This window comes from Stegostoma tigrinum, chromosome 31 (assembly GCF_030684315.1).
Source record: "Stegostoma tigrinum isolate sSteTig4 chromosome 31, sSteTig4.hap1, whole genome shotgun sequence".
In the NCBI taxonomy this organism is placed as follows: domain Eukaryota; kingdom Metazoa; phylum Chordata; class Chondrichthyes; order Orectolobiformes; family Stegostomatidae; genus Stegostoma; species Stegostoma tigrinum.
Window position 1 is genome coordinate 24,278,059 of NC_081384.1, and position 17,692 is coordinate 24,295,750.

The 17,692-nt window shown below is 39.7% G+C and overlaps 1 protein-coding gene across 10 annotated transcripts in view; it reads right to left on the reverse strand.

Moving 5' to 3' along the window:
- The window catches only part of LOC125466230 (acid-sensing ion channel 2-like), a 1,220,788-nt gene that overhangs the window by 60,261 nt on the left and 1,142,835 nt on the right, over positions 1-17,692 (reverse strand). For 8 of the 10 annotated variants that reach the window (XR_007250410.2, XR_009442831.1, XR_009442830.1 and 5 more), the window contains 2 exons: positions 11,996-12,146; positions 5,379-5,470 (listed from right to left, as the gene is read on the reverse strand). Coding sequence is in view for 6 of the 10 variants with exons in the window: in XM_048560489.2 (XP_048416446.1) it covers positions 5,379-5,470; positions 11,996-12,146 (243 nt within the window). In the remaining 4 variants the exon portion in view is untranslated. The remainder of the gene's footprint in view (positions 1-5,378; positions 5,471-11,995; positions 12,147-17,692) is intronic. The other 2 variants (XM_048560492.2, XM_048560493.2) reach the window with 1 other exon arrangement.

Genomic DNA, 17,692 nt, shown 5'->3' on the forward strand with positions numbered 1-17,692 from the left:
GCTAATAGTAAGATTCTCGGTAGTGTGGATGAGTATGGATGAATATCTCTGTGTCCATGTGCATAGATCCCTGAAAGTTGCCACCCAGGTTGATAGGGTTGTTAAGAAGGCGTACGGTGTGTTAGGTTTTATTGGTAGAGGGATTGAGTTTCGGAGCCATGTGGTCATGTGGCAGCTGTACAAAACTCTGGTGCTGCTGCACTTGGAGTATTGCACACAGTTCTGGTCACCGCATTGTAGGAAGGATGTGGAAGCATCGAAAAGGGTGTAGAGGAGATTTACCAGGATGTTGCCTGGTATGGAGGGAAAGTCTTATGAGGAAAGGCTGAGGGACTTGAGGCTGTTTTCGTTAGAGAGAAGAAGGTTCAGAGGTGACCTAATGGAGACATACAAGATGATCAGAGGATTAGATAGGGTGGACAGTGAGATCCTTTTTCCTCGGATGGAGATAGCTAGCACGAGGGGGCATAGCTTTAAATTGAGGGGTGATAGATATAGGACAGATGTCAGAGGTAGGTTCTTTACTCAGAGAGTAGTAAGGGCGTAGAATGTCCTGTCTGCAACAGTAGTAGACTTGCCAAGTTTAAGGACATTTAAATGGTCATTGGATAAACATATGGATAATAATGGAATAGTGTAGGTTAGATGGGCTTCAGTTTGGTTTCACAGGTCGGCGCAACTCGAGGGCCGAAGGGCCTGTACTGCGCTGTATTGTTCTATGTTCTATGTTCTATGTTCTATGTTCTATGTTCTATGTTCTATGTTCTATGTTCTATGTTCTATGTAATGGTATTGGGCAGCATGCCTTTAAATCTGAGGTTTCTACCATCCTTAGTGAACTTTTCAGCGTTAATGTATGAGGGATGGGCAAGCTTATTCCTTTTTCTGAGAGGCCATTATATGTCTTTTTATCTTCCAGGCAAGTGTTAAGGGCCAGAGTGTCTGTAAGTCTTTATGATGCATTTACAATCGATGTAGCTCTTAATTATACATTTACTATTAGATGATCTTCATTGCCAGATAATGTGTTTCCTCTTGAGAAACGCAGCAGCTCTGGCAGCATCTGTAGAGGGAAAGCTAAGTCAATTCTTTGGGTCCAGTGACCCTTTACTCAGAATATTGGTTCTGCTTTCTCTACACAAAAGCTGCCTATCCTGTTGAGTTTCTCCAGCAATTTCTGTTTTTGTTTCAGATTTTCAGCACCCGCAGTTCTTGGTTGTTTTATCTATAGGTTTGTCTTTTTTGTACATTTTCTGCACATCTGAGTCTTCAATATTGAAACAAACAACATTGCTCATATATCTTGTTTGTGGCACTGCGATCGATTATTCCATTTATCTATTGCCACTACAGCTTTCCTTTTCATGGTTAGCTGCAGCCCTTTAACCACGGCTACTTTCAATGGGTTTCTGCACCACTGGGAGCATCTGTTGCAGACTAAATTCTCTAAGAAAGCTTTTTCTGAATGAATTTAAATTAGGGGGATGGATTGACATTAAGAAAGTACATGAAAGTCCTTGCTCTGCACTAGCTCATCAGCATTTTACACATTGCTGAAACCTCGCAGATTTAATTCCACATTAAAGTCTGTCTGAATACTCCTTAAAAGCAGCTGCACTGCATATCAGGGGATAATTAAATTCCCTGTGCGTCTAGGAGGAAATAAGAGAATTGCCTTCAACAAAACTTGAATCGAGAGGTTGAGATGGCAGCAAAATGAGTGGCAGATTCTTGACAGCTCTTTGTTTTCCCATATGAAGAAAGTTAAAGGTCAGTTTGAACTTTCTCAGAGAGAAGAGTTGATTCTTTCAATCATTACCCAGGATCCTATGAATACAGAATCATTGACCGTGTTATTTGTTGGAGAATTATTGTCACATATTGGAAGGAATTTGTAACAATTGACATCAGAGGCATATCAAATGCATATTCTTGAGCCAAACAACCTTTATTCTGCCCTTTACTAATAATACATGCTTAAAGCTTTCAAAAATTATGCAGTTATAAACAGGGATATTTTAAGACAGGTGAAATATTTAAAACTGTAGCGACAATAATGGGAGAAAGAGTTATCTTTGAGGTTGAGCTGTCAAATTACACCAACCTTTAAGATAAACTACCAAGCAATTTACATAAATAAAAAAAAACAGAAACAGAAATTGCTGGAGAAACTCAGCAGGTCTGGCAGCATCTGTGGAGAGAAAACAGGGTCAATTCTTCGGGTTCGCTAACCCTTCTGTGGGAACATTAACCCTGTTTTCTCTCCGCAGATGCTGCCAGACCTGTTGAGTTTCTCCAGCAATTTCTGTTTATGCACTAAGCTGTTTACATGTGATAACAAAAACAGAGATTGCTGGAAAAGCTCAGCAGGTGTAGCAGCATCTGTGAAGCAAAACTCCAGAGTTAACGTTTCGTGTCTGGTGACACATCCTCAGAATGGAGTTCTGAGGAAGGGTCACCAGACCCGAAATATTAATTCTGATTTTAGGAAGAGTCACTGGACCCGAAAAATTAACTCTGACTTTTTTTTTCTTCACAGACAATGCCAGACCTGCTGAGCTTTTCTAGCTACCTCTGTTTTTGTTCCTGATTTACAGCATCTGCAGTTCTTTCAGTTTTTGTTTATGTGTAATCTCTGACAACTTGATCCTTGTCAAAAGATACTCAATTTGTTTTGCATTTCTTGTTTGGGTTCAGATGAGCTGAGATCAGATTGTTTTTGGTAATTTTGCACACCCTTAAAAATGCAATGGGGACCTCAATGGAGTCTCTGACCAATAGGCACAAAAAAAGCACATATTTATGTCAGGCCTTTTCACATCTTCACAATGCCTCAAAACAAATGCTATAACCAATTGGCAGACAACAAGACCTCAAAAAAAGACAAATCATAAGATAAATTATATGGTAGTTTATTCCAGTGACATTAATCCTGGATAGTGCACTGGGGATTTCATACTCTCTTATATGTTATCTCAAATCTTTAACATCCAGCTGAACAGAAAATGGAGGAAAGCAAAATGTGGTGGCTTTTCAGAAGACCTCCGTGATAACATGGGCTGTAATGTGTCTTGCAATAAATAGTTTTTGAATTTTCCTTGCTGCATTCTGTAGGGCTCTTTCTCCATTATTATGTTGGCATTCAAGAGTACACTCAAAGGAAATGGCATCCATGGTCCAGAAGCTCCTGTCTCTGGGTCATGGATCAAAAGATCTAAAGGACTTGCACTGGTCTCATCCTGGGAGAAGCAGTGAGGTGTTGGTTTATGTTGTGTAGGCAGAATGATTAAAAAAAAAACTTTCAAACAATATGCCACATGCAAAAATCTCTATTCATAATCCCCACCCACTGCTATGTGAATGAGTCCTCAAATTCACATGAATTATTCAATTTGCTTCGCCTTATCTATCGCTGTACAACATACCTGAAGAACACCAGCATCAAAAACATGTGAAACTTGTGGTTGTTATGCCAACATGTCTCCCTTTGACACATGCAAATTAGGTCAATGCAGCAGCAGCAATGGGTGGATATTGAAATAGGTGTTAACCAATTGGCCCTTTGAGCCTGCTGTGCTATTCAACAAAATCATGGCTAATCGTCCAACACAGCACCACATTCCCATTTTCTCCCTATTCCCTTTGATCCTTTTAGCTCTAGGAATTGTAGTTAACTCCTTCTTAAAAACACTCAATGTCTTAACCTCAACCAGGCTTATCACTCTCTGGTGCAGAAATTTCTCCTCATCTTGGTCCTCTTAAATTGTATCCCTGATTCTAAATTCCCCAGTCATTGAGAACATGCTTCCTGCATTTATTCCATCTAGTCCTGTTAGAACTTCACGGCTTTTTATGACCTCTCCCCTCATCATTCTTAGTTCCAGTATCTTTCCAGGCGGCAATCCTACCATCCTCAAAATCAGTCTGGTAAACCTTTGGTGCACTCCCTCCACAGTCAGAATGCCCTTCCTCAGATAAGGGGACAAAACTGTGCATAATACTCCATGTGTAGTCTCACCAAGGCCTTGTACAATTACAGCAAGACATTCCAGCCCCCATACTCGAATCCACTTGCTGTGAAGGCCAACATACCATTTGTCTTCTTCACTGTTTCCTGCATGCTTACTTTCAGTGACTGGTGTACAAGAATACAAGGTCTAATTGCACTCCCTCTTTCCCAGTCCATCATCACTCTGATATTAATATGCTTTTCTGGTTTTGTGACCAAAGTGGATAAACCTCACATTTATTCACAAACCTCACATTTATTCATGTCATATTTCATCTGCCATCCATTTGCCCATTTACTCAACTTAGCCAAATCACACTGAAACACCTTTACACCCTGTAAACAGCTCCTTCCTCTCACTCATCTTTGTGACATTTGCAAACTTGGAGACATTTGATTTTATTCCCTCATCTATATCATTGATATATATTGTGATTAGCTGCGGTCCAAGCACTGATTCCCCACAATACCCCACCAGTCACTGTCTGACACTCAGAAAAAGACCCATTTATTCCTATTCTTTGTTTCCTGTCCGCTGACCAGTTCTCTATCCATGTCAGTAGCTTACTTCAAATTCCAAGCGCATAAATTTTACATGAAAATCTATAATGTGGTACCTTACTGAAAGCCTTCTGAACATCCAAGTAAGCCACATTTGCTGGCTCCTCATTACTAACTCGATTACTCACATCCGCAAAAATATCAAGTGGATTTGTCAAGTGCGATTTCTTCTTGTAAATCCATGCTGACCCTGTCTGATCTTGCTACTGTTTTCCAAATGTTCTGCTATTAACTCATTTATAAGGGACCATAGCATTTTCCCCATCTCTGATGTCAGGCTAACCAGTCAATAACCAGTCAAATATTTTCTCACTTTTTTTAAAAATAGTGGGGTTACATTAGCCACCATCCAATCCATAGGAACTATTCAGGCAGCTATAGAATTTTGAAAGATGACCACCAATGCATCGATTACATCTAGGGCCACTTCCTTAACTTGGACAGTAACAACTTCCACCTAAATTTCCTGCTTTGAAAGATTTAATTAATTATCAACAGTGAGAAACTCACTACCATGCAATATTTATTTATATTGATCTTGAGTCAGATTGAGGCATGGTCCTAAATTGTTTGTGCATCTTAATCCTTGCACTCTCTTATTATGTATGGTCTGTTATTACTTTCTAATATTAGGACATCAGAAGTTGTTCTGATGCCCTGGGAAATGAACAATATTTTGCGCAGAAATTGTACTTTTAGCTTGCTAAAGAGATAGAAGATAGTTCTTGCTGGCTAAGGAAGGCCAATTGCACCTTTTCAGTAAGCACTAATGGACACTCAATGCAGCTCATTAAATTCAATCACTCACCAAGTAAGCCTGCTACTTCATATGCTTTCTTCTGTTCAATAGTTTCATAGTTCAATGCTTCAAAGAATACATCCAGTACTAAAATATTCTCCCTGCAACAAAAAAACCCATAAAAAAGCAAATGAAATGTTTGTAAAACTTTGTGTGAGTACATAAGTGTGCATTTAAATGTATAAATGTGAGTGTTAATATGCCTCTTGGAGCATATTCAGGTGTATGCGGGTAGGAGTTCATTTATTTTTGTCAGGATAATTCATGAAAATAAAGTTGCTCCTATTTGCAGCCCAATATTTTACTTCACCTTTCAGATATGGCCCTGTGCCAAATGAAATCACAAAGCCAACGTTAGCCAGTGTAGCACAAGTGTACACGTCCAAAGAATCTGACTCTGAAATGCCCTCTGTCAGTGTCTATGTAATACAATTCCATTTATTCAGACCAAATATATTTGTGTTTCTCAGATGCATTGAAATTACAATTAACTCATATTTCTTTAAGCGACTGGGAGGCTAATTTTTAGCTAAGATTACAGTTCAGTTGCAACTACTTTAATTGCATGCTGCTGGGAGTTGACAGAATTTAAAATGGCTCATAATCAGACTGAAAAGACCAATGGAAAGCTCTCTGTTGCTGGTTCTATCCATCTACTGCATTGTAATGATCAAATCATTCTGAATCTTATTGTCTATGATGCCTTGCCAACATCTTTGTTATCAAGATCACAGATTTTTACATGAATTGTGAACTCCCAAAATCTGGGAAAAGCCTGGAATTTCAAATAATAAAAACAGAATTTGATTTAATAGGCATTACCCTTGGTAATCATGAAGCAAATTTATAATGATCAGTTATGTATAAAATGTGATTCTAATCAGGGAGATTTATTTATATTGTAACAAACTAACACAAGAATCATAATTTGAATTATTGTATGAATAGAACACTGTATAATTCATTAGTTTGCCATTTGTTAATTACAGACTATCATCAACACCTAAAATAACTTGTTTTGGCATTATTTACTATGAGAGCAAACATACTCCTTTTGCTATTTGTGATATAAATCAGTCAGTTAGAATTTAAAGTCAAACAGCAGACAAAATGAATTCCCCACCCTGATCAACTGTGTCTTGAGGGTATTTCCATCTATGCATTTTCTTTTGTAAATTATTTGATTTGCAACATTAATATCGAGTCAGTATTATAACATTTCTATCCCCTAAGCTAGCTACCTCTTCCAACAGTTCATTGAATCGTCAAACTGGGATGTTTTGATACTTTAGCTATAAACTGAACCAAACAAATTTTGGAGTGGGATTTTTATCCTTCTATGATTCCAGATTTTACCACTACACATTTCAAAGTTACTTGCCAGCAGTAGTGCTTTTAAAACCATTAAGCTTATTTCTTTTGCTCAATTCCTCAGTAATCAAAGATTTTTGCAAAATCCATGTGATGCTTGTCTCCTAGAAACTGCATATTTATATTTTAGTACATGAACAAAACTGGATTTATCCCAACTTCTAGTCATTTGGCTGCTTTTGGTATTCCTAGTTCACGCACAATTCTGTTGCCTCCCACATAGTACTCTTCTTATCTCTGAAAGGACTGAGTCAGCAGTGGTTGAAATGATCTCTGGTTTCGCCTAAGATGTTGGTCCAATGCAATCTAGACATGGGATGACAGACTTGAGTGTGTCATGCCACAGACTAGATGGCTCACTGGTCTAAAGTTCATTTAAATCAAAGATAGAACTGATGAAGCTCTAAAGATAGCTAGGTTAGGGGGAGGTTTATCTCATCATGAAATGTATTTAATTATATACATGGTGCCTGTTTCATGTGACGAGTAAAAATGGTTTCTGCTGATAGTCATCATGTTACCTAAGATGAACTTAGATTATACATGATTATAGCAAGCCACAGTACCCAAGTACACAGGAAGCTCAGGGGTCAGTTAGTTGGACAGCTGGTTCATAATGCAATGTGATGGCAACAGCATGGGTTCAATTTCTGCACTGGGCTGAGGTTACTATGAAGGACTCTTCTTCTCAACCTTGCTCTTTCCCTGTGGTGTAGTGAACCGCAGGTTGAACACTACCAGGCATCTCTCTCTAATGAGAGAGCAATGCCATGATCTGATAAGACATGGTTACCTTACTCTTACGCTTAGACAGTCATTTCTCCAGTCTTCAGTGCTTGACAGCATAAGTACTTCAAAATTGGAGCACTGCCTACAGTGTTCAATGCGACCTGAGGCCATCGTAAGCAGAAACGTTTTCTAGTGCATACTCCCAACAGACAATCAGCTTGCACAGTGTCTGCAGGCTTGATTGGAGTTGCACATCCATGCATTGGAGCTGTCATGACAATTAAAACACTGTACTTTGAAATACTGGCATTGTTTATGCATCTCAATCCATTTTAAATGGTGAAAGAAAGCATTTCATAAATTTATTTTGTAGGAACACAAAAGGAATCAGCAGGAAGCAAATTAACAACTTCAGAAGAAAAAGGTTAATTTATTCCCGACTGTATCCCTAGTCTGTTCTGGAAGGAAGATTTGACTTGTAGCCAAAATTTTTAAAATATGTACTGCAGTTGAACCTCTTTGCATACCCAAATACTGTTCTGTAAGTGAATGGCTGAAAAGTAGTATTAAAATTAATTTAATCATTTATGATTATTTCCCTAATTGTAGGTATAAAAATCAGAACCGAAATGAATGGGATAAAATGCCCACCTCATATCCTGGATTGCAGCCAAATGGTTAATACCCTAGAAGTGATCTGAGTGATATGTATTATTGTATTTCTTACTCTAACATGGAAATTTATACACAATTGGAAAAGAAGAACATAAATATTTAAAGGTGGGTTTGAAACTGAAAATGTGACTGTAATGTGCTTGTGTTCCTTAGATTTACTGCACTAAATATCAGATGGATTTATGTTCTTATTTTATACATGTAACCATTATTTCCTGTAAACCTAGCCCAACAATCAGCACTATGTCACTTCTCAATCTTAAAAGGACCGCATAGGTCAATAAGTTAGCTCCTCACAGCAAACAGAAATTAGACAGAACAACATGTGGAAGTTTTGATTCCTTAAGAAAATGCTGATTTACATTTTGAACAAAGCACCTATTCTTGGCTACTTCCTATTTCTGACCTGCTGGTGATATCACCTGAAGTCATAGCATTAATGGTTGTGTGTACACTGAAGACACCCAGCTTTATTTCACCACCACCCCTTTTGTCTCCTCCGCTGTTGCTAATTTGTCAAACTGTGTATCCAACATCCAATACTGGGATGGGCAGGAATTTCCTTCAATTAAATATTGCTAAAACTGAATTTGTCATTTTTGGTTCCTTTCCAAACTCTACTTCCTAGCTGCTGACTCCATCCTGCTCTTTGGCATTTATCTGAGATTAAGCCAGTCAATTTGCAATCTTAGTGTCACATTTGGCCCTCCGATGAATATCTGACTTCATATTCATGTTCCCATTCAGAAAACCAATTTTCACCTTCATAAAATTGTTTGACTTCACCTTGTCTTGATTCATTTTCTGCTGAAGCCCTTATCCATGCCACTGTTACTTTCAGATTATTCCAGCATATTCCTGGCTTGTCTTGCAAAATGTAAAATGAGATTATTCAAAATATAGTTGACCATATTTTAATTTTAATTTGTTGATGTAAATGAAAAGCTGTCAGTCTATTATTCCCAGTGACACTGCTGACCTGTCCTTGAAAGAAGAAATTGCAGACAGACTTAAAGCAATTGCTTTAACAAAACCGAGGAGAACCTCTTGTGACAGCCAGAAATTGAGAGAGGTGAAGAGACAAAAATGTCTGTGTACTAAAAATAAATCAAAGCGCTGCCAAAATTCAACACAAAGTACCAACACAAAGAGGTTACTCTCTATTTTCATTGTGTTTCCACCACTTGCAACACCGGGATGTCAATCTATTTTGTTGGTACTTGGTCCAAAATGTGCCAGTGTAAGTCTCTCAATTTGATTGACTGCTTTGTACTTTGCAGGAATCGCTCAAGTCCTGCCACCTTTATTCTCTGATTCTTTTTCATTTCAGCATCCACAGAATTCTGTAGGATAATAAACTGTAGTAATTGACAGCAAAATGGTGAAATGCCTGAAATGTACGAGTGTGCTAGAAATAAATGGTTGATTTGAACACCTGATGAACTATCTGACCTAAATGAAAAATTTTGAATAATTTCAGCGCCTGGAACAATTAATCTGTAACAACTAGAAATAAAGTAAACACAGAATAAAATTCACTTGGCTTCTAGTTGAATAATTTATAGAAACAGGAGGACCAGAGCTTAACTCAAAATAACTACCCATTGGACAAAAAAAAGTAAAACGCACAGGATAATAAAATGTGAGGCTGGATGAACACAGCAGGCCAAGCAGCATCTCAGGAGCACAAAACCTGACGTTTCGGGCCTAGACCCTTCATCAGAGAGGGGGATGGGGTGAGGGTTCTGGAATAAATAGGGAGAGAGGGGGAGGCGGACCGAAGATGGAGAGAAAAGAAGATAGGTGGAGAGAGTATAGGTGGGGAGGTAGGGAGGGGATAGGTCAGTCCAGGGAAGACGGACAGGTCAAGGAGGTGGGATGAGGTTAGTAGGTAGATGGGGGTGCAGCTTGGGGTGGGAGGAAGGGATGGGTGAGAGGAAGAACAGGTTAGGGAGGCAGAGACAGGTTGGACTGGTTTTGGGATGCAGTGGGTGGAGGGGAAGAGCTGGGCTGGTTGTGTGGTGCAGTGGGGGGAGGGGACGAACTGGGCTGGTTTAGGGATGCGGTGGGGGAAGGGGAGATTTTGAAACTGGTGAAGTCCACATTGATACCATTAGGCTGCAGGGTTCCCAGGCGGAATATGAGTTGCTGTTCCTGCAACCTTCGGGTGGCATCATTGTGGCACTGCAGGAGGCCCATGATGGACATGTCATCTAAAGAATGGGAGGGGGAGTGGAAATGGTTTGCGACTGGGAAGTGCAGTTGTTTGTTGCGAACTGAGCGGAGGTGTTCTGCAAAGCGGTCCCCAGGCCTCCGCTTGGTTTCCCCAATGTAGAGGAAGCCACACCGGGTACAGTGGATGACCTATCCCCTCCCTACCTCCCCACCTATACTCTCTCCACCTATCTTCTTTTCTCTCCATCTTCGGTCCGCCTCCCCCTCTCTCCCTATTTATTCCAGAACCCTCACCCCATCCCCCTCTCTGATGAAGGGTCTAGGCCCGAAACGTCAGGTTTTGTGCTCCTGAGATGCTGCTTGGCCTGCTGTGTTCATCCAGCCTCACATTTTATTATCTTGGATTCTCCAGCATCTGCAGTTCCCATTATCTCTAAAATGCAAAGGAGTTTAATTTAGTTGAACATTAAGATTTAAACAGGGATGAATAAAAGTACAAATCTAAATTGAGTATATTTCTTTTTTGTGATGCATCTGAGTGTTTTTTGTTCTAAAACTGCAATATAAAACTAAAACAAGCTATTTCAAATGCAGTGGTGAAGTCAGGTAACACAAGAAGGCTAATAACATACACGTTGGCAAAATAGAGAAGCAGGAATGTAAATAAGTGCTTTCCTTCACTATGAATTCAGCCCACTTCCTGGTTGGGCATTAACACAGAAACACAGGAAAAAAGGACTTAGGAGAATGAGGGAGCATTGTCTCTTTGAACTTGATCCACTGTTTAATAAGATCATCGCTGATCTGGATTCAGTCTCAATTCCACTTTCTTGTCTGTACCCCAAAACCTTCGGCTCCCTTGTTTATCACAAATCTAACTAACACAGCTTTGACTAAATATGATGACCCAGCTATTACTAACTTTTGAGGAAGCGAACTTTCCACTGCAATGACCTCTCTGAGAAAAAGAAAATCTTGTAATCTTTGCTTTAAGATTACTTCACAATGTAGGGAAGGCTAACAGGGTACAGCATTCTAAAGCAAGATAAAGATTGAAAAAAAGAGAAGCAACCAAACATGTTAGAAAGTAAAGTGGTCTGGATGGGCATCTGATTGTGTTTACTTCATTGTCTGATTACAGTCCTGCTCTTTCATTAGACACAGACTACTGTTGATGGTTTAACTAGAGGCCACCACACCTCAGATACAGGGCTGAGATTGGGAAGGAGAGCCCTTCATGGAAACACTAACCAATTCAAGAATTAAACTCAAACTGTTGGCATCACTCACTAGACATCCAGCCAACTGAGCAAACAGTTGTCTAATTATGAGCTTGATAAAATGGGAATATTGTCAACTGGCACAGAGGAAAGAACAGGATGACACTGGGAAATAAAGAGAATGAAATGACTGGTGGATCATTAACAGAATATTAACTAGTTGCAAAAATTATATCTGTATGAAGAAGAGAAAGCTTTGATGGAAATGTAGTTTGACCAGTGGCAATCTATTGCACAAGTTTTGTAGGCAAATGAGAGAGCCCACCTTGATGAAGAAAAGACCCTGATTATAAATGAAAACATGGTCACATTTTCAGGCTATGGCTGAGATCAGAAATTGCTGCCTTACTTTCTAAAGATAGCAAAAATGTTCATAATATTAGAATATATACTTACGAAATATATTTTTCAGTCTTGTTAAATTTCTTTTCAAGATACTTTGCCGAGGTCCTGCTAGGAATCTTTACCATGGACAGCTCCTTGTTGTATCGCGTTAGATAACATGGTGTCTTGCAGAGACAATTATTATTCATCTTTGCCAGGAAGGCTGTATAGTGAACGAGAAAAATTGCCTGTCATCACGATAGCTGCTTCTTCGGTTCTCATTCATACACAAATTTACACTTTGGAAGATTTACTGTCTCTTGTGATGTGTGTGCTAATTAAGATGTTGTTGGCCTTAAAGAACAGGACTATCTTTGTATTCTGCTGTGACCTTTCCCACTTCACCCTGTCTTTTCTGTGCCCAATGATCATTCCCAACAGTTCTAGTTTATTGCCAGATAATGGGCACACTCAGACATTAATACGAGATGGGTGCACTATTTTTGGTGTATCGGTTAAATTGTTTCTGTAAAATGTGCATGTTATTTTAGCATGGCTCCTAATAAAGAAACTGTGCAGTGATTTCGAATCATTGCTAAGTACTGAATCTTGAAGCCCACAATGACTTACATTATTGATGTTCAGTCAATGCCACACTAGCAAGACATTCTAGGGCATAAATTTCTATCAGCAACGTTAGCTAAACAATCCTTCTTTCTCTTTCCATATTTTAATTAAAATACTTTTGTTGTACTCTGTTTTCATTCACTTTTGTTTCTAACTTGCTAAAATGCATTTAAACAGTACTTTTAGGGTGGGTGCTCAATTAGCTGGGGGACTCATTTGCCAAGTAGCGACGCTAACAGCTTGAGTCCCACATTGGCCAAGGTTACTGTGAAGGATTCTCCTTCTCAATCTCTCCCTCAACTGACCTTCAGGTTAAACCATCACCAGTCATCTCTCTCTAATAAGTGCACACCTCTGTGGTCTGGAAAGACTATGACGACTTTACCTTTTACAATATTGACCATGGCCCTAACAAACAGTAAATATACAACAGAAACAAAATGTCCATAGTTATGTTACTGTCCATTTCTTATAATAAAACTGAAGACAAGACTCATAAGGGCACATCCATTCTAAAGATAGTCATTTATAATATTCTTTACCAGAATGTATTGTAAGTTCTTTTAAAAAAAGTCACCCTCTTCCTCTTACCTATGGTTAAACAGGTAAACAAGATCAACTCATTCATAAATCTTGACACACCATTTATAAAGTGACTCGCAATTGACCTCCAGATGTCTCTGAATCACAATGAATTATAAAGCTACCAATACTTAAAACCAAACTATTGCTTCAGTGACCAAAAGCAAATGAAGTAGAGCAATGAAATTGAAATGCTGTTCATCCTAAGTGGTCATGACTCTTTAAGTACTTCTTAATTGAAGGTTTTAAGCCATCTGGAAAAGTAATGTTGAGCTTGATGGACTGTCCACCTGCCTGCATCACAGCGAGGTTTGGCAAAATGCAATTGACACACTGTCTGAAACTAGCTTGCAAAAAGTCAAAAAAAGGCACTATTCTTGAAAGAATTTGCAACTATTTTTTCCCTTGTCTTTGAGACAGGTGAGGAGATTATTCAGTGAGCAAGCTGTGTGGACCTGCATAACAAGTTATGATTTTATTTACTGTGACCTTCGCAGGCAGTGCTGCAGAACAAAGAGCTTTGGCTCTGTCAGCTTTTTCAACTGTGGGGGGGAAAAAAATTGCACGCCGTTAGTGTCATGTTGGTGCTCTCAATTTCCATGCAAGAAGAAAATTTAAAAATAATTTTATGTGGATTTAACACCAGATTCAGACATGGTAATGAGTAGAGATTGGGGTGGTTGTATCACCTTGTCATCCTTCTACTCATAGCTAATTAATGCACTGGGTTTAATTAACCTTTGAGAAGAGGATGCTGTAATTGGATCTATGAAGGAATCTGTGTCAGCACTCAGCCTTTATGTTAGTGCGCCCGTGTATGATGTCTACTCAGAGTATTGCTGTATATTTATAGACAGCAGGTGTGTAAAAGGGGGTGCAAAGAGGCAAAACCATCAAACTTATACAATTATTCTGGTGGACAAAATAAACAAAGGCTTGAAAGAAATTGTTGATGGCTACGCATTACCACAAGGCATTCCACAAACTAACATTCTGCAAATTTATAATTCTGGATTTGAAACGGCATAAACAAAATGTAGCTAATTTAAATACTACATACACTTCATAACCGAAAAGAGACTTTGTTAGACAATTTCTCTATCAAAGGAAGAAAGAATAAAAAGAGTAAAGAGCATGAATAAATATGCATTTGTATGGAGCTTCAAAAAACAAATCTCTTCCATCCCAGAGTATCAATATAATTTAAAGGGACAACTTTCAACCTCAGCATCAACTTAAAATTAATAGGCAGAATCTTACAGGGACCTGCGAGATGTGGGTCACAATGAGATTTGTAGTAGAATTACACCAGACTATCTCAATGAGGGGAGCAATCCACATCTTTTTATGCATCTGCCAAGCGTCAAGGTGAGTTTCTTGCTAGGGAACAGCAAGTTACCAATTAAGGGGGATTCAGCTTGTTAAACACATGATTGATGCCACAACTTACCTCATTAATATTCAACTGCCTGATTTACCAAACGCACTGGCAAGTTCGAGATTAGGAGTTCACAACAGAAAAGTCAGAGCAGGTACTTGGAAATTTCAGCCCATTCTGAATGGAAGCAGCCTCTATGTTGTTCATGGTGAAACAACAACTCAGGGCATGCTCCACAGTCACCAGACACGCACACCCCTCTTGTGTAGAGATTAGCATCCAATATTTGCCAAACCCTCGTGATCATCACGTTACGTCTCAGATTCACTCACAATATGCTTAGGAAGCACAGATCTGCACTGCAGGGACCATTGGCAACTGACATTGAAAGGCTGCTGTAAGGACACTTTGCACACAGTGTCAGGGGCCCCGATTAGAGCTGTTTGCTTGATCCCTAAGTACTCACTCACTTATCATCTGCCTGCATCATTTCAGCCCTCAAACAAGCTCTGGTACATGCACGAGTACATAAACAACAGCTAATCCATCCATTTAAATTCTGCTGCTAGTAACATGCAATAATAATGTCGAACATCTTCACAAATTAGGGACCTGTGTGTAAACACTTGAAAATTTAATTTTCAAAATAGGAAATGGAGTGTGGGTGCGCTAAGTAGGATAATAACTGAATACTGTATTGATGTAATCACCTTTATCGAAAGGTACGAAATGTTAGCAACTAAAAGGGAAGCTCTGGCATATTTACAATAATCCTGCAACTACACTACTGAATACATCTAAGGGATCTGTGCCCTTTCATTTTGTAATATATACAGGTTAACTGCTTGATAAAACAGCAAGGCCCATTTCCAAGCACGCCAACTTCTTGCTTTCCTCAGTGAGGGCTGTGTCCTTTTCAAATTTAGCTTCCAAATTTCTGGACTTCCCTTGATATTAAAACTAAGTTTTTGGACTGTAATTTGTAAAGCTTAGCTCATGTGTCCCTGATCCACTGGTCTGCAGTTTACATTTTAAAGTGATGCACTAATGCACCTCTGCCCCACCTAACCCCACACAACCTCGCCACGGCAAGCTTCGCAAGACATGCCAGATCATCGGCATGGAAGCGAACATCGCACCCACCACATACACAGCAGATATTCATGTGACTCGGCCAATGTTGTCTACCTCATACGCTGCAGGCAAGGGTGCCCTGAGGCACGGTATATTGGTGAGACCATGCAGATGCTATGACAACAGATGTATGGACACCGTGTGACAATCATCGGATTGTTAGGAAAGTTCCCTCTCAGTGGGGGAGCACTTCAACTGTCAAGGGCATTCAGCCACCTCTCTTCGGGTAAGTGTCCTCCAAGGTGGTCTCTGAGATACACCGAGCAGAAACTAATAGCCAAGTTCCGGACCCATGAAGATGGCCTTATCCTTGGGTTTATGTCGCGCTATATGTAACCCCACCAGACTGTTCTGTATTTGCAAAACCTTCCTCACTGCTCTGATTTGATATAATCACTTGGTAACCTGTAATGATCTCTCCACCTTAATTAACAGGTACTTGTTGTTTATTAGGTTAGACCCTTGGCATGCAACTCATGTTATTCCAGCCATTTGGTTTGTCTCCAACTCCACCTTATTTTTAATATTTTGTAATCATCTCTCTGCCTTGATTAATCAGATTATAGGTCTTCCCTTCACTTGCTATTCAGCTGTTGTCACTTTACTCACACTGTCTGGCACTTTTGATCACCTGCATAGGATTGTTATTCAGCCTGTCAACACTCCGCTCGCACTAGCTTTGTTTATCTCTCTGCCTGTAAATTCTGTGCCTGCATGCTTCTCTTCACTTCACCTGACAAAGGTGCTGCATTCTGAAAGTTTGTAATTTGAAATAAATCGAATAGACTATAACTATGTGTGACTTCTGACCTTACATTTTAAAGTAACTTTGAACAGGTGACAACCCCTCCTCATGGCAATTCACTGCTGGGCCTGTGACTGGTCTGCTGGTTTGAGTGGGTTTGAAAGTTCAACTACAAGCTGAAACCAGATACACACATTTTGGAATTGAGTTGACACCAAATTTAGCTGCAGTTCTCTTGTGGCTTCAAACATTCTGCACATCTCCTTGGTCTCCATTCCCACAGAAGAACTTTCATTCATACGTTCTCTTAAACACTGCCAGTCAAATAATTTCCAGTCTTTGCTCAACTGTCACGTTCACTTCTGAACTTGGACAATTCTTTGGATGCCCAATGGTGCCTCTGCCTCACCCAAATCAACTTTACTCACAATGCAACTTTTGATATTAACTCTGTAGTTGCACTGAATGTTTCCCGTCTACAACATTCTAGCCCAGTCTCTGAATAGTCCGAGTTTTCTAACTGGACTGGGAGTCCCAACACAAAGACTCTTTGAGAATTGTCCAGAAAGTCTGAATGTTCTCTGGGACCCTCCAATAATAATATCTTAAACTGAGACTTGAGTTTTGAGGTGCTTCTCTGGATTGTTAACCAGGAACTGTTACACAAAATTCTCCTCAGCCCTGTGCCTTACCCTGATTTCAGGCTATCCCCACACTGTTGGCTACACTTGTTCTACCCGCAGAACCAAACCAACACCATCCCCTGACCCAGCCTGACACTCTGTTCAATGTGACTCACCTCTGACCTGACAATTCCTCCTGACCCACCTAACACCCCTGCTAACACCCTATCCTACAGCCACTGTACTCACTGGCCACCCTGCACCCAATGCCCACTCCACTCATCTCTCATTCATCTGTATGTAGACTCCTACCCCTCCACCATCCTATCCTCCTGCTGCCCTAAATTCTTGCCAATTACCACACCCATTATTCTCTTATGTATCCTATCCCCTCACCTAACTTTCCTGTCCCCTTAACCACAACTTATCCACCCTTCTCCATCTCATCCTTACATACTGTACTGTTCTATGTTCTATAGAAATTTGAGGGTGCATACATGAGGATCAATGGTCGGCACAACATTGTGGGCTGAAGGGCCTGTTCTGTGCTGTACTGTTCTATGTTCTATAGCTGCCTTTATCCGTGACTTTTCAAAGAAGCTTTTAGGCATTTAAGTTCTTTATTTACCAGACTACCACTAAAAGAGGGTGTGATTTCTGTGCAGATTTTTTGCATTACA